The 21,333-nt window shown below is 43.2% G+C and overlaps 1 protein-coding gene across 1 annotated transcript; it reads left to right on the top strand.

Moving 5' to 3' along the window:
- The first annotated feature begins 235 nt into the window (after positions 1-235).
- Positions 236-12,358, top strand: CD40LG (CD40 ligand). Its single transcript, XM_065916599.1, has 5 exons — positions 236-391; positions 2,630-2,761; positions 6,955-7,012; positions 8,909-8,971; positions 11,620-12,358. Exons 1-5 carry the CDS (start codon positions 236-238, stop codon positions 11,994-11,996), a joined length of 786 nt encoding a protein of 261 aa, XP_065772671.1. The 3' UTR covers positions 11,997-12,358.
- The last annotated feature ends 8,975 nt before the right edge of the window (positions 12,359-21,333 follow it).

Raw genomic sequence — 21,333 nt, 5'->3', positions numbered from 1 at the left:
ATGAAAGGGAAAGCCTGGAAGTGAATGATATGGTTAGGTTAAAAAAAAAAAAAAAAACCTTTACGTAACTTTTTTGCTGGGAGAGAAGACTGCGAAGCACATTTTCCAGGAAGTGTGGGCTGCGACGATTGTGTGCTCTTAACTAATCCTGAGTAAGGTGGCCACTTTGACAGTCTTCTCATGCTGCCTCTGCCACCTTCTCAGTCAGAAGACATCATTTCAACTCTAACGCAGCATGATCGAAACATACAGTCAACCTTCTCCCCGCTCTGTGGCCACTGGACCACCTGTCAGTATGAAAATTTTTATGTATTTACTTACAGTTTTTCTTATCACCCAGATGATTGGGTCAGCGCTTTTTGCTGTGTATCTTCACAGAAGATTGGACAAGGTAAGATGAACCATGGGTCTTCATTAACTAAATTTATGGTTCTTATTGATGTGTGGGTTGGTTGGATTTAGTGCTACCCAAATAATGGACAATGTTAAGAACCCAAATAGATAAATGGTCTTGTGGCATAGTGGTTGTGGTCTAGTTAGTGAGATATTCTATTTTTTTCTCTGGTCAAGACCCTTGACTCTGGAGTCAGATTGCTGGGTTCAAATCTTGACTCAATCCTCTACTCGTTTTCCAATCCCCGGACAAGTTATTTTACATTTCTATGCCTCAGTTTCCACATCTGAGAAATGGGGATGATAATGGTACTCACCTCATATATTAAATTCAAGCTAAGACCAGAACCAGGCACAAAATAAGCATTGTGGAGACATTAACTATAATGTTTTGCTAATGTTTTGCTTAAAAAGTGAACTATTTTTTTTCTGATGGAGACAACTGTTTTTCTTCTAAATTTTCAACTAGAGAAGGAAAGCATCAATCTGACCTGAAAATTCATAGTGCTTCGGGTTAACATAGACATAAAGAAGTCTCCAATTTGCAACTTATAGTGGAAGTGGTGGTCTCTGTATAATTCTCAAATGCTGATTTTAGTTGTAAGCTGCTCAGTTTCCCTCTGAGATGTTGTGCAATCTTGAATAGCCAGACTTACAGAACAAAAGAGTGGAGTAAGTTAGTAGGTTGCTCTGCATTCTTAAGAAAAAGTTGCCATTAGGATTTATTCTGTTTCCATGTCCATCTCCACTGATGAGCATTATTGGCTGTGTTGACAAAATATCAATCATGGATGAAAAGGAGAAATTTTATCAATTATTTGTCTGGTCTGGATGTGGGAATTGTGAATGCACAGCATCTGGAGACTGTGTTTTCTCAGGGATGTGCGAGGGGTCTTTATTGAGCCACCAACCTTGAATTATGACCATAAGATTTTCTATCAGGATAAGGTGGGGCAGGCAGAATTGAGGCAATTCACTGGGTTACTACAAATTTTAGGTTTCACTACTTAGAAAAGAGTGGGATTCTGTGTCTGGTTGTTTGTTCATGGGCTGGTGGGCTCTGCTAATCAAATGCCCTGCCAATCAAATATTTCCCCTAGCCTCAACAGGGGAAATGTTGACCTGGGTAGATCCCTGTGTGGGGAAGATCCCCTGGAGAAGGGAATGGTAACCCACTCCAGTATTCTTGCCTGGAGAATTCCATGGAGAGAGCAGCCTTGTGGGCTACAGTCCATGGGGTCGCAAAGAGTCAGACATGACTGAGCGACTAACACATACACACACAGAGACTCAAAGTTACCCTGGCATTTGGGTGTTCTCTTAATGACAGTGAAAGTCGCTGGCTAACTGGACCTTGTTTTGAATCTAAAACTGTAATCTGAATACAAGAAAATGTCACAGAATTCGTTGATTAACCAAGTGACTTCCATACATTTAATTATTGTAGGACATCAGAAAATAAAATATCTCAACTTTGGGAATGAAAGATGATTTCTTTAAAAATGTAAATGCTTTTTGCAAATACTAAAGTTAAAAAGAGCGAGATGTAATTAGAGTTTGAGTAATTGACACCCATTGCAAATCCCCTTCTTTTCATAAAGCACTGGATCACAAATGTTAAAACTAAGTGGGCAAATTAGCTCACGAGAAAACTAGTTTATAGATTATGTTTATAATGACCTATCATTATTGAAGCAATGGGAAATATGACCATTAAAGAACGTCGCTGCTAATATACATGAAAAAACGTACACTTTGTGAAGAAATTTCATTACAATAGCTATGATTTCTACCTAGTGTTTCAGGCAACATCATATTCTCTTTGCTGGCTTTTGTAGATTTTTTAAACTGCTAATACTAAATATCACTAATTCAGTATCATTGCTTAGTCGCTAAGTAGTGTCTGACTCTTTGCGACCCATGGACTGTAGCCTGTCAGGCTCCTCTGTCCATGGGATTTTTCCGTTAAGAATACTGGAGTGGGTTGCCATTTCCTTTTCCAAGGGATCTTTCCCACCCAGGGATTGAACCTGAGTCTCCTGCATTGGGAGGCAGATTCTTTATCATTGAGCCACCTGGGAAGCCCCAGTCCAGTGTACTAATGTGTTATCATTCCCCATTTATATTTGCAAAGCCCTCTTGTGTTGCTGAGGCTATGGAAGTGATTGTAGAGGCAGACCATTAGCTGCCTTCTTCAGAATTACAATTTCTCATGTCCCTGTCATTTCAAAAATAGATAGAAGACGAAAGGAATCTTCATGAAGATTTTGTGTTCATGAAAACGATACAGAGATGCAATAAAGGAGAGGGGTCCTTATCCTTACTGAACTGTGAGGAAATTAGAAGCCGGTTTGAAGAATTGGTCAAGGTAAGGACCTCAGTCGTTGGGAAAAAGATCATTGAAAAGTTTTGGAGGGGGGAACCTGCTAGGTTGGGCAACTAAAACCTAACCATGTAAAAGTTTAAACATGTGTCGGGTATATACTATAAATACAGGTAGACATACATGTGTGTACAGGTAGTACACACATGTATATGGGTGTGTGTATAAAAAAGCAAAAAAGAAGCCAAAACTCAATGGTTAAAAGGGAAAGGAAAGTTTAAAGTGTGCTCGCTCATAGGAATGCCCTTAAGAAGAACAAAAAAGGCTCTCTCTGGAGAAAATACATACTCTCCTGGGCACATTCACACACGCGCGTGAGCTTAGACAGGCAGATGGCTCGGGGGGAAAGGATGAAGTCCACCACACTTGCTTTTTGCATTTTCTTACCTTTCCATCCAAATCTTGGTGCCTTCCCACTGAGGACCCAGGGTCTGGTCCCCATTTCCCAGGGAAGTAATAAACACGGGCCACTGCAGTGTTGGCAGGCCACCAGTTAAGGGTTTACCTTCAATGGGGGTGATGGGGACTTCTGAACACTGATAGACTCTTAACATGTGAAGGAATGCTTTGCTTCTCTCATGATGGAATTTCAGGTACCATGTAAGTAAGATCTTTTCCTTTTACTGTGAGGAGAGGTGTGGGCAATGGGTGATGGACTGTCTCAGTGCCACTCGAACCAGACTCCATAGAATACCACCTGCTCATGGACTCAGTCTGCTCTAGGGCCAATCAAGACCCGAGGCAGAGAGAGTTTAAAGTTGTCTTGCCCAACAGACTGGTGCCCAGCATTAAGTCACTGCAGTGGTTCATGTTGTTGTTGTTTAGTCGCTAAGCTGTGTCTGACGCTGTGACCCTATGGGCTGTAGCACACCAGGCTCCTCTGTCCATGGGATTTCCCAGGTGAAATATTGGAGTGGGTTGCCACTTCCCTCTCCATCAGTGACCTATGATGGGTGCCTAAAGCAAGAGTTTTGGGACAGTTTACTGAGGATGTGCCTACAATATTAATCTCATCGTTGTAGACAAGGGGTCTAGGAGCTCTTTCTCCAGAATAGCATCTAGAAATCTTTGTGCCTGTTTCCCCCTCAGAACAGAGTTAAACACCTTGGGCCCTCCAGGGACTTGCGGGTTGTGAGCAGGAGGCCACATCCAGGCTGAGGACAGTGCTGTGCCAGTTGGGTGGGTATCTAGAGAAACCAACAGGAGTTCTCACATACAGATAGTGTGTAATTTAACCCAGGAGTGGAAGGGCCTGAGATCTTATTTCTGAACTTTTTCCTGTCCTCCTATACTGTCCCTGGTATGTCATTTAATCCAGTAGTGAGGACTCTGGGAGCTTATCCCTGAGTCACCTATGGGAATCAGAATGCAGCTCAAATCTGTGGCTGGCTTTTAGGTTCTCCACAGGAATGCAGGTTTTAGAGGAAGACTCCTAACTCTTTACATGCAAGGCTTGGAAATGATTTGAGTTTCCCTGGTTCCTTGAGGCTTCTGGCCAGTATTACAGAATATTGGAAGGTGTTGCAAATTTAAATGTGATTAAATCCACATTTAATATGCTAATAAATGCTTAGCATATTAAATGTGCTTGGCTGTGTGCTCTTGAGCAAATGACTTCACCTCTCTGGGCCTCATTTTTCTCAGTTATCCAATGAGAGGGTTGAGATGTTCCACCAGGCACTACCAGCTTCAACATTCTATAATTCTGGGATCAGCCTCCAGTTCCCCCAAAGGCATTGAGAATGATTGTTGGTTTCTTCCCTCCCTCTTACTGAGAGTTTTATAGTTATATTGCCAATATCTCATGACTGTATTTCCGGTCAGATATGCAAAGCTTCCCAAATCAGCTACCAGGAGAAAAGCAAGGAAAAAGTCAGTTTTGTCTTTCCGCTTATACTTGCATGAAAAAATTGGCAGCTCCCAAGTTTCATATTCTGAAAAGGCAGACCTTCTCAGGCATGTCCACCAGAGTGCCTTCTGTGAAATAGAGGAAGCCTCTTGCCTCCACTGCTGCAGGGTAGAGTCCGAGTCAATGTCATCTGCACCTCCAATGCCCACGACAGTCAGACCCAAAATACTCCAGCTCCCTCTCCTCTTCCAATGACTGATCCCAGTCCAATATCCATGCCATGAAACTTCTCATTCTAAAACAAAATATTTTGGACTTTTTTTTTTTAACCCAACAGGCCAACAGCAAAATAACCCCAAATTGGATCATTTATATTCTTAGCTAATGTTAACAGGCTTTCTTTCTGGGTCACAATCTGACTACGCCAGAGCAACCCAAAATTTGAATCTCAGGAAGCGATGTTCAAAATCATCAGATCCAATTATCAACCCAGAGCTGCTGCTTCTCCCCACAGTCTCTACCCAGCAGTCCCTCCATCTCTGTTGGAACACCTCTAGTGACAAAGAACTAATTACTTCCTGAGGCAGGTAGAACCGAGCTGTCACTCTGGGCAGAAGATGGGATTCATGGTTGGTTGACATTAGGTAAATGGAGGCAGCATTTTAACTAGTATAATTTCACATTAAATCTTCCTCCCTGCCCAACCGCCTGCTAGAATGATCAGTTTCATGATTGTCTGCTGTCTGATGGTCAATGCCCATGTTATCTTCGATAAGTTCAGAGCATCTCCTTTTCGAGTTAGAGATCAACCTATCCATATCTGCCAAACGAGTTCCCACTAAGAGAGAAATAACTCCTTCCAGATTTTCTAAAATCAACTTTAAAAAGTCTGTCAGTTGAGGTGGGGAGTGAAGCAAGAGGAGGGGGAAGGCTCTGGGGCGTGTGGCTGGGGGAAAGTTCACAGAAAGGCAAGGCCGGACGCGTAAAAGACAAACTTTGCTGACTTCACATTTTCATGTTGGCCAAGCCCTGACACCAGGGCAACCACCTAGTCTAAAAGTATCTCGACTTCGATCATCACACTCCATCTTTTGAAAAGACACGAAATACTCTTTTGTTGGCTTATTATCTTACAAACATTTTCCTGTTGCCGCACTTTCACGCCACCACCCTTGAGCTCAAATGGAAAGTTGAAGCTCTGAGCCCCGTGCAAGCATTTTGAGGTGCAGGCTGCCCATAAGGCTCCATGACTTATACTCTCACACCTGACACCTGAGCCCCTCAGTAGTAACAACACTTTAAATTCCTTTTGAGGGAGGAACAAAAAGGAAGGGTGCTGTGGAAAATTGACTCCAGTAACGGGAAGGACCACAAGCCTTTGATTATCCAAAGATGTGAAAATATTATTGCTGTTCTCCTTTGTGCTCAGAGCACAGGGTGATGGTGTGGGTTAAGCTCTGCCTCAGAGTGTGATCTCATAGTTTCTACTCTCGGCTTCAGCCTCAGACTCCTTGGGTGACCTCATGCCTGCCAGTTAAGCCCACCAGGCCTTTTATTCAGTATCTTTAAAATGGCAACAGCAGCCATTACTACCATCCAACCTGTGTAGATGACACTCTGTGCTAGCTTTCGTAAGGGCCTCTAACCATCCTGCAGTTGCTAGTGAGAAGCAACCCCTTAAGAAGTACTGTGTTTGCCTTGGAATCTCAGCTGCAGTGAGAGATTACTTAGGTTTCTTCTACATAGATTATTTTAAATAAGAACAGGCCACATGAGGCAACAAACAACAAGAGAATCTCTTCAGCCCATTGAAATGGACAACAAAATAAAAAAATGTCTGAGGGTCTTTTCAGGGTCTGGGATTTCTCCCCAGTGTCAAACTTACTACTTCCATTTCCTAAGAGGTTTCAGACTAATTTTATTCTAATAGATATACACCAAGTTTTATGTTTAGTAATATTCTATCTACCAGTTCCCAAGGAAGAATCAGGTCCCCATTCAGCATTATTTGTCCATATCTCTCAAAGCTGGGGAGGTTGGGGTCATAGGAGGGGTCAGGATGGCAACCTCTGGCCTGGCACAGTAACAGAGCCCAAATTCTGTTTCCAGGTCTACCCCTGGGCTTTCTGGGCTGTCAGCTCATCTGTCAAAGCCCTGGGCTCTGAATTACAGTAGGATGGAATTAATGACAGGATCAGAATCTATACGATAATCCTCACCAGAAACAGACAACAGAGTAGTGACAGATGTCAAATGCATGCAACCTCCCTCTAAAGACCCCCGCCAGAGTTCCTGTCAAAATGACCTTTCGCTATGATTGTTATTTTAGGATATAATGCAAAACAAAGAAGTAAAGAAGAAAGAAAAAAACTTTGAAATGCACAAAGGTAGGTTGCTCTTTACCATTTCTATGAATACTTAAAAGCAAAAAGGAAACTTTAGGCTGACTGTATTGAACAACGCCAAGTTGAATCAGGGAACCTTTAACCCTGGAAATAAAGCAGGAACACAGCTGCGAAATCAACACCTTCCTTGGTGCCTGTTACTTGGAAAGGATTTGTGTGGACATATTTACAGGGAAGGCTGTGCTCCTTTAGTGCTGACAATACCAAGTATGAAGAAATTGTATTATTTTCAACACCTTATAGCAACCATGCAGCCTAGTGACATCTACGGAGGATAAGATGACCAGACAGTCAGCATTTGGTAGTGGTGTCATTCATTACTCAATGATAACAGTTTTTCATGGGGAATGACAGCCAGTAGAACCTCAGGGATCAAGAAGTGATTCAGTATGACAGCCTTGTTCTTTGCTCTGTTCTTGATGTCTGAACATCTCAAACATCCCAAAGTTGAAGGAACCTCTTGACGGTCCTCAAATCTCTCACCATCCCCAGGTCATTAATCTCCTTTACACTAGCACTAACCGTCTTCCCTCTGAACAAACATGTCTAGACACCTTCTAGCTCATAAAGCAGCCTGGGCCATCTTTGAATGACTCTAATAATTAAAAGAAGGTTACTATATACTCAAGAAAAGTCTTTTCTTCTCTGGAGTTGAAATTTGTTCTTGTAATCTCTGTTCACTGAATTGACTTTTGATCTTTGGGGCCATACTAAGCAAAGTATATAATTCCTTTTCTACACAGCAGCAGTCCAGATGTTGAAAATGACAATCATGGCCCCTGAACCTTTTCTTCTCCAGGATAAACCTCCTTAGTGTTTTCCACTGTTCCCCCTTTCCAGGAATTTTTCCTGTTCTTTCCTGGACACATTGACTTCCCTTTTCCTGTTAGAATGTAGCACCCAAAACCAATATAATAATTCCTGGGGTGACCCGAGCAGCTGAGTATGGGAGAAATGGAGTGTTGGTAAATGGCTGTTGTTAGAGAGACTACTATATCACAAAGTCAGTGTAAAGATGGTATGGCTTGTACAAATTTAATATACACAAAGAAATGCATTCATACATATAGAGATACATATACTGTTCTCTGAGGCAAAGAGCTTGCTTTAACTGTTGGTCTGAATGCAAGGGGTTGCCTGATTTCCATGAAGGCTTTGCTTTCAGAATGACTGTAAAATACGTTGAGTGGTACAAAATTGTCTGTTAATTGCCATGAAACTTGAGGAACCAGTTCATGTGGGTGCTGCCTAGCAGCCTTTGAGAAAATGATATACTTAACAAAACTGGTCATTTAGGTCACACAACTTGACTCAGTATTTATAGGACACCTACAAGGTGTCCAACTCCAAGCTCATTACTGAAAAAAAAAGGAACTTCCACATCATGTCTGTACTTAAAAGATCAGCACAGCTAATTAAGAAGCAAGTCTTTTACATGAGCAACGGTTGGAGGTAGATATACTGTGGCCAGTGCTTGACCAAATCAGACACCGTAAGCATCTTACTAGCTAAGTGTGTAGGCATGACCTTGGGGCTCACTAAGATGACCAATGGATGGGAGCTTTCTTAAAAGCAAGATTCAAAATGTGTTTAAAGAGGATCATTTTTCTTTAGCCTGTGTCAATCTTTGTAAAGTGAAGTCAAGTACTGAACTACTCTTGGAAGAATTGGGCTCAGTGGAAATAATCAATTCAGTTGTTCAGATTTTGGAAACAAACTTTGCCCTCTGTGGGAGGGATTTCAGGCCATCTTACCCTTCCTTTCACATAACTTGTTTAAGTACAGTCTCTATGACCCAGCTGCAGAACTAGACCAAATTGTTTGGTGGCCAGTTTCGTGTTTCTTTGTCCTGACAGTTGGCCTTTGGTTTCATTTCAGGTGATCAGGAGCCTCAAATAGCGGCACATGTCATCAGTGAGGCCAGTAGTAAAACAACCTCTGGTAAGTCCAAAGCATCTGCACGTCAGTCACCTGAGTGAGGGGCAGGCCAGGAGGCTAGAGTCAGGCAGTCAGGCTCCTCTCTTCCTTTGGGGCCCAATTTACGAAGCTCCCCAGACACGTCTCATGCACTTGCCTTTGTCTTCAAAGTGGGCTCAAATGCACAGATGGGACTTGGAGGAAAAAAAGGCAGTGGAAAGCAATCCCGATGTTCTCATTAGGTTCTTGTTCTGTAGTTGATTCTGAATGATGAATTACTGGGTGGAGGGACCTTTATGCTGACAACATAGAAGAGATGGCAGGTAGTGACCTCTTGACTGGGAGCATCCCATTCTAACCCCTCTTCACTGTGTGTAAATGGGCCTCAAGGGGTATTTCCTGCCATCTTCCAATCCCTGTATGATTAACCCCCACCTCTTTGGGGCCAACCTTAGGGAAATTAAAGGTAAAATCATTCTGCACAGATCAATAGGTGCCGGCACGTTAGATTTTCCAATGAAGTAACAATAGACGACATACTGGAATCTTTTCAAATCTGAATGATTTATCTTTCCATATACGTTCTGCCATGATTCTAGCCCTCAGATCTTTTTTCCCAAATCTGTACCTCATACTAACTGGAGAATGTGGCCCATCTGATAAACGGATGGAAATGTACACACTAGCATAAAATCTCTCATCTACATAAATGCATGCCAAGAGCATTAAAGCAGTCTGAAAACTTCAGCACAGTGCTCTGGAATGGAGTTCTAAGCAGTGTGTGTGTGTGTGCATGTGTATATGCACATGTGTGAGACACAGAGAAACAGATAGAAACCGAGAGAGAGGAAAGGAGACACAGCCTCATCTCTGAGGCGGCTCGGGCTTCTCAGTGGGTGTAACACATAGGTGGTTATCCCGGATCATGGTACAGGAGTAGGAGTGCTGGATAGAAAGGTTTTGAACACTGAGGTTTAAGAACCATGACTGCCACTTGCTGGGTGACCTTGGGCAAGTCCCTTTCCCTCGCAGCAGCTTCCTCTCTCACTTACTTCACGAGGTGACTCTGAGCATCAAATCAGCTAATATGGAAGAAAGTTATTCTGTCAAGCATTGTACAAATCTAAAGTGTCACTTCTTAACTGACTTCCCTGTAGCTGTCAGAAGAGTAACATAAAGCCCTTTTTGAATAACACTTACTCCCACAATATTTCGTAATTCTGCCAGTACCCCTTTCTCAGAAAATACACTTAGGGGAGAATATCACAACCATATTGACATGTCCAGGGAGGTCATTCACATGATACCCTCTCATCTGGATTGGATGGATGCCAGCCACAGAGACACCTCTTAGAAGAATAGCTTGACTTGGATAGCTGTCATGGTGCTCCCACGTTCTGCCAGAAGATCCATGATGGCTCTTGACCCTAGTGTAGTTGACAGTCTTCAACCCAGTAGGTTTGCAGAGGATCAGATGAGAAGAGAGTCACATTTCTTACCCCACTCCAGCCACAAACTTCTCAGACCTACTTGGTCATGCTGCTCTAATCCTGACCTACCTCTTACAGCAAGGACAAAAATTAGGTAAGGACTTGATAACAATAAACCTTGTGGATGGAAAGATAGGGAAACTGCCCGTGTTTTCTCAATCAGATAGTCTAAAAGTGAACACATCATAATGAAGACTTTCTAGAGTGGTCTGGAGGCCCAAGCAATGTCAGGTATTTCAGGATGCCTTTCTTGATTATAAAAAGGGTGAATCTCAACAGGTGGCGTGTTGTACACTGATAGGCCTAAGACCACCAAGCAGGAGTGAAAAAGAAACAGCTCAAGGAAGCAAATGCATCAGTACTTTCAGTTCTCCCCACCCCCACCCCCCGCAGCCTCGCTCTCTGTGGGAGCTGAGATTTGAAATCGGCTGCACACACTACTTTGAACCCACTCAACATCTCAGCCGAGAAAATGGCACATTGTTGGTGGGTACTCTGGCTTAGCCACAAGAATACAGGCACTTTCAAGTTGGTGGCGCCCACTACAATGGGAGATCAAAACACACAGTGAAATGACAGGTTTATTTTCATACTTCCTTGCCTAATTTTAGTCGTTGCTGTGGGAGGCAGACTGGGTTTACAAGAGCCCGATCAGGTAGGAAGAAATGGGGGTCTTGTGTTTGCTCTATGCTGCGGCTGAGTGAGAGAGATCAGCGAGTCTTCGATTTTAGAAAATTCAAGGAAAGCAAGATATGAAAGTTGATATTAGCAAGGCTTTGAGCATTTTGGCACGCATGATTTATGACATGGGACTTTTTAAATCATTCACACTGTCTGAAGTTCAAGGGTCAATTGGCTTTAAGAGCTTTTAAGGGGAGAAGGAAACTCCCTGTGCTGTTACTTGAGTTAGTCTGCACATCGAGTCTCAGGGAGATTGACTTGCCCAAGCTTGAATAATATCTGGGTTGGAACCCAGCTCCGTCCAACAGTGCAGGCCAGGCTGAATGGTCAGCCGTGGCTCCTCCATTGTCTCTGAAGGCTGGAGGGGTCCTTTAGACTCCCTGACGCCGCAAACTTGCCTTTCTGTACGAAGTCAGTATCCAGTATGGAACTCTATTGTCTGTGAGAATCTGAATCACATATGCACAACCTCATCACGGCTTTCCCCCTTCTCCATTACAGTTCTCCAGTGGGCCCCCAAAGGATACTACACCCTAAGCACCAACCTGGTAACCCTCGAAAACGGGAAACAGCTGGCCGTGAAAAGACAAGGATTCTATTACATCTACACCCAAGTCACCTTCTGTTCCAATCGGGAAACTTTGAGTCAAGCTCCATTTATAGCCAGCCTCTGCCTGAAGTCCCCAAGTGGATCAGAGAGAATCTTACTGAGAGCTGCAAACACCCACAGCTCTTCCAAACCATGTGGGCAGCAATCCATTCACTTGGGAGGAGTCTTTGAATTGCAACCGGGTGCTTCAGTGTTTGTCAACGTGACTGATCCAAGTCAAGTGAGCCACGGGACCGGCTTCACATCATTTGGCTTACTCAAACTCTGAACGGTGTAAGCCGGCAGGCTGCGGCTGGGCTGATGCTGGTGGTCTTCACAATCCAGGAAACCAGTTAAGACCACTCCCCCGTTGAACTGCCTATTTATAACCCTAGTATCCTCCTGACGGAGAACTATTTATTATACATCCCAAGGCATGTAGGGCTGCAATGAGTAAATTACTGGGCAGGGGAAACCTCAACAGGCCCTGATCCATAAGAGCTTATATTCTGAAGCAGCAACTCCACTGACACAGACGTTCAGAGTCCTGTGAAAAGACACCATTATGCACAGCTCGAATTCTGAGTAAACAGCAGAAAATTAGCCAAGTTTAGTTTTGTTTCTTTGCATGCAGTGTCTTTCAGTGGAGGATATATTTGATTTCTCAGTGAAGATGCCAAAGGGAAATGGGGAGCTTCAGTTCACATTCAATCATGGTGGATTCTGGGTCCCCGGGGCCCTGGTGGAGGTGGGGCAGACTTTAGGAAGTATAAGGCAGTAGAGAACCAAAACCCTGCCCCCACCAGCCACCCTGACACTCATTCTCATCCTCTCTTTCTCATCTACACACACACACACACACACACACACACTGAGTCAGGCTGTTGCTCATCAAGTACCTTATTTCAACCCTGTTCCTGTCTCCACTACTGTTGATGGGGTGGGGGGTGGGGGGGAAGAGACGTCAGCTCTGAGGCTGCACACTCCTCCTTGAGAAATGACTGTATTTAAAGGAAACCTATTGTATCTACCTGTAGTCCTCATTGTTTCCAGAATGAACTTGTGATTATCTTATTTATTTTTTGAATAATAAAGATCTCTTAACATGATTGTTGTTACTTAGCATCTGAAGCCCCAGGCCAGGTTGGGGGGGGTGCGGGTTTGGGGGAGAGGAAGAGTGTGGTGTTTTCAGAAACTTGGTTCTGAAGCTTGTGGCACCACAAAATATCTTGGTGACAGTACACTCCCTGGAGGGCTGTGATAGCCTCTGATGGATGACAGGGGAGCTTAGCCAGTGAGAAGCTTGTTCTGGAAATGTTGCAGGAGATTGAAAAGAGGCTGAGTTTTCTTCTAGATTAGTCACAGCTAAGTGAAGCTTAAATGAGAAGCAGTTGCTTATCTTTTTAATAGCTGTCAAAGTGGTTCCACCTTAGGTAAGAGGACATGGAGTGGGGACCAACCGAGGGGAAGCATTTGCCCCTCGGTCTTGTCACCTCCAATTGAGGGGGTTTTCACACAAGAAACCCAGAGTGGCTTCATCTTCCTGACCAGTAGAGGGCCCTTCCTCTGGCAAATACAAGCAGAAAAATATTACTGTAGCAATAAGAATGAGGCTGAGGAGAGGTCGGTACAGTTCTTGGCTGCTGGTCCTACTCTTTGGTCCTCTGGACAACACAATCCCTTCTTGGCTGAGTGACTCAGAAGGTCTTAGAGCATGAATTTCTAACATGAGGCTGAAGAGTTGCTAGACAAACTTGCTGGGTTGTGTACTTTCTCCAAAAAGAGAACTTTGGTCTGATCCTGAGTTGACATTGTGGGTTCAGAGATATATCCACAGTGCTATCTTGTCCTCCGGAGTGAAGAATCTTCTACAGTGTCACTCTCACATGGGAGACTTGAAGAAAGAGGGGCAGCAGCTGTGGCAGCAAGAAGACCCTGGTCATGATCTTCTCACAGGTGAGCCAGGCCCCCATCTTGCTGATGGGAAGGCTTGGCCCAGTTCCAAGAGAAGACAATACACCGGCCATGACTGCCTCTCTCACGGTTGCTGAGAACCCACTGTGAAGCACAGCCTTGGGTGGGCAAGAGGGTCATTAGAAGGTAATTCATGTCCAGGCCTTTCTACACTCACATCCTCTGAATGAAACCTTGTCCCTGCACTTCACCCCGCCTTCTTCTTCTTTGGAAATCAAGATGTTCCAGGCTATCTCTACCTCTAGGAACCGAGTAGCTAATAAAATCTGTTATCAGAAGGAATGCTGTACACACAGAACTTCAAAATTTCTAGGCTATCTCCTCTGCTGCTGTGCTTCCTACTGTCCTCTATATGCCACCTCCCATAGCCCCAGCCCAGAACTTTCTCCTAAGTGTCAGCCTCACAATCCAAGTGCCTTCAACCCCTCAGATGGCTTCCACCTGAGGTCAGCCTTACCCTTGCCAAGAACTCCAAGGCCCGTCCCCTCCTGTTCTCCTCCTGTTCTACCTGTTCACAGGGGGTCATCTCTCCCAGCTCAGGGCTTGAATGACCCCCTTCAGGCTACTAATGTCATGCCTTTGGTCCTGACCTGCCCCCTAGAGTGTGTCCCCTCTGCTCACATTTCCAAACGGTGGGCCCAGGGGTCAAATCCGAGGTATCCATATGGAGCCCTTGATCTTTCCCCTGCACGATGGGACCCACTTTCAGTGTTGCCCATTCCACTCAGGACAGCCTTACCCAGTCTGCTTCCCGAGCCACCAACCAGGCCTGACCCCTCACTGCCTTCAATCCCACATCCCGTCCCCCCAACACAACACGTCAACCTTATTTCTTAAATAGCTCTTAATCTACTTTCTATCTCTACTGCCAGGATTCTAGTCTGAAGTCCTGCTGTCTGTCTTCTGGAAGTTACAACAGCCTCCTAGACTCCCTGCCTCCATGCCTGCTCCCTCTCATCCATTCATCTTTCATCTTTCTCATCCATCATTCAGCAGTCAGGGAATTCTTTTTTTTTTTTTTTTTTAATAAATTTTTATTTTTCAGTGGGTTTTGTCATACATTGATATGAATCAGCCATAGAGTTACACGAATTCCCCATCCCGGTCTCCCATCCCATCTCCCTCTCCACCTGATTCCTCTGGATCTTCCCAGCCCAACAGGCCCGAGCACTTGACTCATGCCTCCCACCTGGGCTGGTGGTCTGTTTCACCACAGATAATATACATGCTGTTCTTTCTAAACATCCCACCCTCCCCTTCTCCCACAGAGTTCAAAAGTCTGTTCTGTACTTCTGCGTCTCTTCTTCTGCCCTGCATATAGGGCCATCGTTACCATCTTTCTAAATTCCGTATATATGTGTTAGTATACTGTAATGTTCTTTATCTTTCTGGCTCACCTCACTCTGTATAATGGGCTCCAGTTTCATCCATCTCATTAGAACTGATTCAAATGAATTCTTTTTAACGGCTGAGTAATATTCCATGGTGTATATGTACCACAGCTTCCTTATCCATTCATCTGCTGATGGGCATCTAGATTGCTTCCATGTCCTGGCTATTATAAACAGTACTGCGATGAACATTGGGGTGCACGTGTCTCTTTCAGATCTGGATTCCTCAGTGTGTATGCCCAGAAGTGGTATTGCTGGGTCATATGGCAGTTCTATTTCCAGTTTTTTAAGAAATCTCCACACTGTTTTCCATAATGGCTGTACTAGTTTGCATTCCCACCAACAGTGTAAGAGGGTTCCCTTTTCTCCACACCCTCTCCAGCATTTATTGCTTGTAGACTTTTGGATAGCAGCCATCCTGACTGGCGTGTAATGGTACCTCATTGTGGTTTTGATTTGCATTTCTCTGATAATGAGTGATGTGGAGCATCTTTTCATGTGTTTGTTAGCCATCTGTATGTCTTCTTTGGAGAAATGTCTGTTTAGTTCTTTGGCCCATTTTTTGATTGGGTCGTTTATTTTTCTGGAATTGAGCTTCAGGAGTTGCTTGTATATTTTTGAGATTAATCCTTTGTCTGTTTCTTCATTTCCTATTATTTTTTTTTCATTTGCTATTATTTTCTCCCAATCTGAGGGCTGTCTTTTCACCTTACTTATAGTTTCCTTTGTTGTGCAAAAGCTTTTAAGTTTCATTAGGTCCCATTTGTTTATTTTTGCTTTTATTTCCAATATTCTGGGAGGTGGGTCATAGAAGATCTTGCTGTGATTTATGTCAGAGAGTGTTTTGCCTATGTTCTCCTCTAGGAGTTTTATAGTTTCTGGTCTTACATTTAGATCTTTAATCCATTTTGAGTTTATTTTTGTGTATGGTGTTAGAAAGTGTTCTAGTTTCATTCTTTTACAAGTGGTTGACCAGTTTTCCCAGCACCACTTGTTAAAGAGGTTGTCTTTTTTCCATTGTATATCCTTGCCTCCTTTGTCAAAGATAAGGTGTCCATAGGTTCGTGGATTTATCTCTGGGCTTTCTATTCTGTTCCATTGATCTATATTTCTGTCTTTGTGCCAGTACCATACTCTCTTGATGACTGTGGCTTTGTAGTAGAGTCTGAAGTCAGGCAGGTTGATTCCTCCAGTTCCATTCTTCTTTCTCAAGATTACTTTGGCTATTCGAGGTTTTTTGTATTTCCATACAAATTGTGAAATTATTTGTTCTAGTTCTGTGAAAAATACCGTTGGTAGCTTGATAGGGATTGCATTGAATCTATAGATTGCTTTGGGTAGAATAGCCATTTTGACAATATTGATTCTTCCAATCCATGAACACGGTATGTTTCTCCATCTGTTTGTGTCCTCTTTGATTTCTTTCATCAGTGTTTTATAGTTTTCTATGTATAGGTCTTTTGTTTCTTTAGGTAGATATACTCCTAAGTATTTTATTCTTTTTGTTGCAATGGTGAATGGTATTGTTTCCTTAATTTCTCTTTCTGTTTTTTCATTGTTAGTATATAGGAATGCAAGGGATTTCTGTGTGTTAATTTTATATCCTGCAACTTTACTATATTCATTGATTAGCTCTAGTAATTTTCTGGAAGAGTCTTTAGGGTTTTCTATGTAGAGGATCATGTCATCTGCAAACAGCGAGAGTTTCACTTCTTCTTTTCCTATCTGGATTCCTTTTACGTCTTTTTCTGCTCTGATTGCTGTGGCCAAAACTTCCAACACTATGTTGAATAGTAGTGGTGAGAGTGGGCATCCTTGTCTTGTTCCTGATTTCAGAGGAAATGCTTTCAATTTTTCACCATTGAGGGTGATGCTTGCTATGGGTTTGTCATATATAGCTTTTATTATGTTGAGGTATGTTCCTTCTATTCCTGCTTTCTGGAGAGTTTTAATCATAAATGAGTGTTGAATTTTGTCAAAGGCTTTCTCTGCATCTATTGAGTCAGGGAATTCTTAAATACAATCCTGATGTCCACCACTCCCCTCCCTTTTTAAAAAAAATATTAATTTATTTGTCTATGCCTGGTCTTAGTTGTAGCGTATAGGATCTTTAGTGTTGGCATTTGAACTCTTAGTTCCAGCATGTGGGATCTAGTTCCCTGACCAGGGATTGAACCCAGCTCCCTGTAATGGGAGTGCCAAGTCTTAGCCACTGGACCACCAGGGAAGTCTCACGCCCCGCTCCTTCTTAATAACCTTAGAATAAAGACCAAAAATAATGAACTGATTTTTTATTCTGCCGATGCCTGTCTCAGGGTAAGTGCCAATCCTCAGCTCCTCTGAGCAAGGCTACAAATGCTTTCCTGCCTTAGGAAATGGGAGTGCAATTTTCTCTGCTTGGGCCCCATTTCCCTCCCCACTGTCCCCTGCACTGAGGCTCACAGCACTTACAAGGTTAAGGTGTTTCCTCCTACGTTGGGAGCTGCTTCGGGACCAAGACTTTTTCTGTGACAGTAAGGAAGACTTTTTCTATGACAGTAACTTTGGCGTCTACCGAGGGTCTGGCACAGAATTGGTTCTTTATTCTTTGTATGGGAAGGAATCAGTGAATTAGTGCATGCAGCTGCTTCCAACCCAGGAGTCCATGAAATAATTCTGTGTGTTGGTGAAAGCAAGAATTTGCCATACTGTAGAAACCTTCATGACATCAAAAATATTTATAGGATGAAAATATACTCAGGGAGGAGAGAATGACTGAAAATTATACTGTTGATAAAAACAGATAATATATTTTTATTATATTTTGCAAAATAGTACATGATCATTGGCAAGATAGTCCATGATGTTGGTTACAAAATTCATGTAATATTTTCAAAGTTGTTCCAGTAAATGACGAGGACTTGGGTCCATTTCTGATCTACCTATATTAATAAAATTCTGATCATAAATTATCAAACTAAATTTATTTTTGTAAATTATCACTTTGCATTCCTGCTAACAAGTGGGGAGAGGAATGCTTGAAATGATCAGTGATTTTTATTTTCAGATAAAGAGAAAATAAAGTATAAATAGGACTGTCTGAGTTCCTTGATAAGAAGCAAATGTCTACAAATACAAACAGTGTGCCCTGGCAAGTTATCAATACAGAGGCCCCAGTTAAAAAGAAACAACATATAGATTCCTGGGCTCCAGGAGGGAACACATTTTGTGTTTCATTTGACTGTTTCCAGGGAGAAGGCAATGGCACCCCACTCCAGTACTCTTGCCTTGAAAATCCCATGGACGGAGGAGCCTGGTGGGCCGCAGTCCATGGGGTCGCTAAGAGTTGGACATGACTGAGCGACTTCACTTTCACTTTTCACTTTCGTGCATTGGAGAAGGAAATGGCAACCCACTCCAGTGTTCTTGCCTGGAGAATCCCAGGGATGGGGGAGCCTGGTGGGCTGCAGTCTATGGGGTTGCACAGAGTCGGACACGATTGAAATGACTTAGCAGCAGCAGCAGAGGGCCTGACCGCATTGTTAGAAGTCACACTGCCTTAAGCCTTTAGAGCAGTCTGAAATACTTTGGAGACACAGACAGGGAACATGAGTTTCATTATTTTTCTTTTGCTCTGTGAAGCACATCTCTATTAAAAAAAAAATACCGGAAATCCTCAGTGTAGTGCAGTGGTTAAGTCTGGAGTCAGACAGAGACAGTCTTAATCCACAATCCACTGTTTTTCCAACATTATCGCCACAGACAATTCATTTCATCTCCTTTGGGCCTCGGTATCCTCATCTGTAAAGTGAGGAGATGCTAAAAATACCTGCTTTGCAAAGTTGATGAGGATTTGATGAGACCATTCTCAGAAAGCCCCCAGCAGAGTCTGCTCTCTGGAACAGATCATCCTATAAAGAGCACCAAAGGGGGTCCCCGTTGGTCCCCAGCACACCAGCCCGCACCCAGTGGCATAGGCAAACAGGATGGCACCTTAAAATGTTTGAAACTTCCGAGACCAAGGTGAATGGCAGCCCAGGTACACATGAAAGGCCTTGCCATGTAGTAGACCAAAGGCCACACCCAATTTGAAGCAAAGTGAAAGCAACAACAAAAAGAAACATAGGCAAGGCTAGAACAAGAACATATACTGAATACTAGAGCAGGTCTGTGTGTAGCAAAGACTTTCCTATAATTTCATTGTCAAAAATGATTAACAATCAGAGGCTGAGGTTGCCAAACTTTACAGTAGCCTTAAGCAGTTCCAAGTTCCATCCTCAGTGTTGGTCCTTTAATGGACCAGAACCTGGTGGTCTGGAGTCGACGATAAGAAAGTAAGAGAGAGAAAGAGGCTGATAGCGCTTGTTGGTCCTTTAATGGACCGGAATCTGGTTGTCCGGAGAGTAAGAGAGAGAAAGAGGCTGATATCCCCTGGTTTACGTGGAAAGCCAATAGAGCCCTGTTCTTAGGGCTCGCGCTGTTGCATGTAGGCACCAGGAGCCCTCTCGAGTGGGTGAAGGCACAGTGCGACTTCTCGAGAGGGTCTTAGAAGCCTGGGCAAGAAAGTGAGCTCAGCGGGCCTCCACGCTCCAAGGAATCAGTCAGAAATAGAGAGAGAGAGAAAAACAGAAAGAATAGAAAGAAAGAAAGACAGACACGGGGACCAAAGCTCTGATGGAGCAAAGGTGTTTTAATCAACATGACATGGGCATATATACTGTCTTACAAGGTGGTTATTCTCAGCTAAGACAAAGATTAAAATTCCAGACTTACAAAACATAAGATGGCCCCTATCAAAGAGAGAGTTGCACACAATCACCTTTTACTGTATGGCTCATAAAAAGGAAGAGGGTACTCATCACCGTCATGAGAAATGCCTGGATTCCTCAGCCCCAGGAAATGTGTGCCTCTCCTCTTAATTCCTAAATATTCAGGAATTAATAAGGGCCAGAGGGTTCCTGACAGATCCAAAACAGCACACAGGAAGCCTCTTGTTAAATGCTTCCTGACACTCAGGATATTTAGGAAGATTTTTTTTTAATCATTGGTTCCCAATATAAAGTATATCAGCATATAAACTTCCCCCTTCCAAAATAAATGTAGCACAGGGATGTACTAATATAGTCAATATCCTGTGATAAACTGTAATGGCAAAGAACATGAAAAAGAATATGCATATGTATGTATAACTGAAACACTTTGCTGTACACCAGAGACTAACACAACACTGTAAATCAACTGTGAAGTGAGAGTCATTCAGTCATGTCCGACTCTTTGTGACCCCATGAACTATACAGTCCGTGGAATTCTCCAGGCCAGAATACAGGAGTGAGTAACCTTTCCCTTCTCCAGGGGATCTTCCCAACCCAGGGATTGAACCTAGGTCTCCCACATTGCAGGTGGATTCTTTACCAGCTCAGCCACAAGGGAAGCCCAAGAATACTGGAGTGAGTAGCCTTTCCCTTCTCCAGGGGATCGTCCCAACCCAGGGATTGAACCCAGGTCTCCCGCATTGCAGGTGGATTCTTTACCAGCTGAGCCACAAGGGAAGCCCAAGAATACTGGAGCGGGTAGCCTATCCCTTCTCCAGAGGATCTTCCCAACCCAGAAATTGAACAGGAGTCTCCTGCATTGTGGGCAGATTCTTTACCAACTGAGCTGTCAGGTAAGCTTGTACTTCAATAAAATTAATAATAATAATAATAATAAAGCCCCCTCCTTCCATACCACACTCCTCTGAGTAACCCCAAGAGGCAATTCAGCAACTCTCAAGAAAACCATTTAAATATATAGCTGCTTTCCATTCTTCATTCCTGGAGTTCCATTGAGTTATCCATCACATTTTCCCTGCTAATGCAACTCCATTTAAAGCCCAGTAATTTTGGTCACTAAACTTATCTTCTGTATCTCTCTGATGGTAATTGCGTGTGTGTATGCATGCATGCTCAGTAGTGTCCATCTCTTCGACGTCATGGGCTGTAGCCTGCCAAGCTCCTCTGTCCATGGAATTTTCCAGGCAAGAATACTGGAATGGGTTGCCATTTCTTAAAATCCCACATGAAACCTTTAACACATCTTCAATCTGATTCACATTTCTTGTTACTATGAGTTAAAGATGTGTATTTTTTGAAAGTTTTTTTTTAATGTGGACCATTTCAAAGTCTTTATTGAATTCGTTACAATATTGCTTGTTTTATGTTTTCTTTTTCTGGTCACAAGGCATGTGGGATCTTAGCTCCCCAACCAAGGATTGAACCTGCACCCCCTGCATTGGAAAGTGAA

Source organism: Muntiacus reevesi, chromosome X (genome assembly GCF_963930625.1).
Source record: "Muntiacus reevesi chromosome X, mMunRee1.1, whole genome shotgun sequence".
In the NCBI taxonomy this organism is placed as follows: domain Eukaryota; kingdom Metazoa; phylum Chordata; class Mammalia; order Artiodactyla; family Cervidae; genus Muntiacus; species Muntiacus reevesi.
Note: the sequence above shows the minus strand (reverse complement) of the source record. Positions and strands in the feature narration are given on the sequence as shown.

Excerpts from the sequence above, each read along its gene's own strand:
- CD40LG (XM_065916599.1), top strand. The coding sequence starts at position 236 with ATGATCGAAACATACAGTCAACCTTCTCCCCGCTCTGTGGCCACTGGA. Across the intron at positions 2,762-6,954 it reads GGTTTGAAGAATTGGTCAAG|GATATAATGCAAAACAAAGA; the intron begins GTAAGGACCTCA and ends TTGTTATTTTAG. Across the intron at positions 7,013-8,908 it reads AAACTTTGAAATGCACAAAG|GTGATCAGGAGCCTCAAATA; the intron begins GTAGGTTGCTCT and ends GTTTCATTTCAG.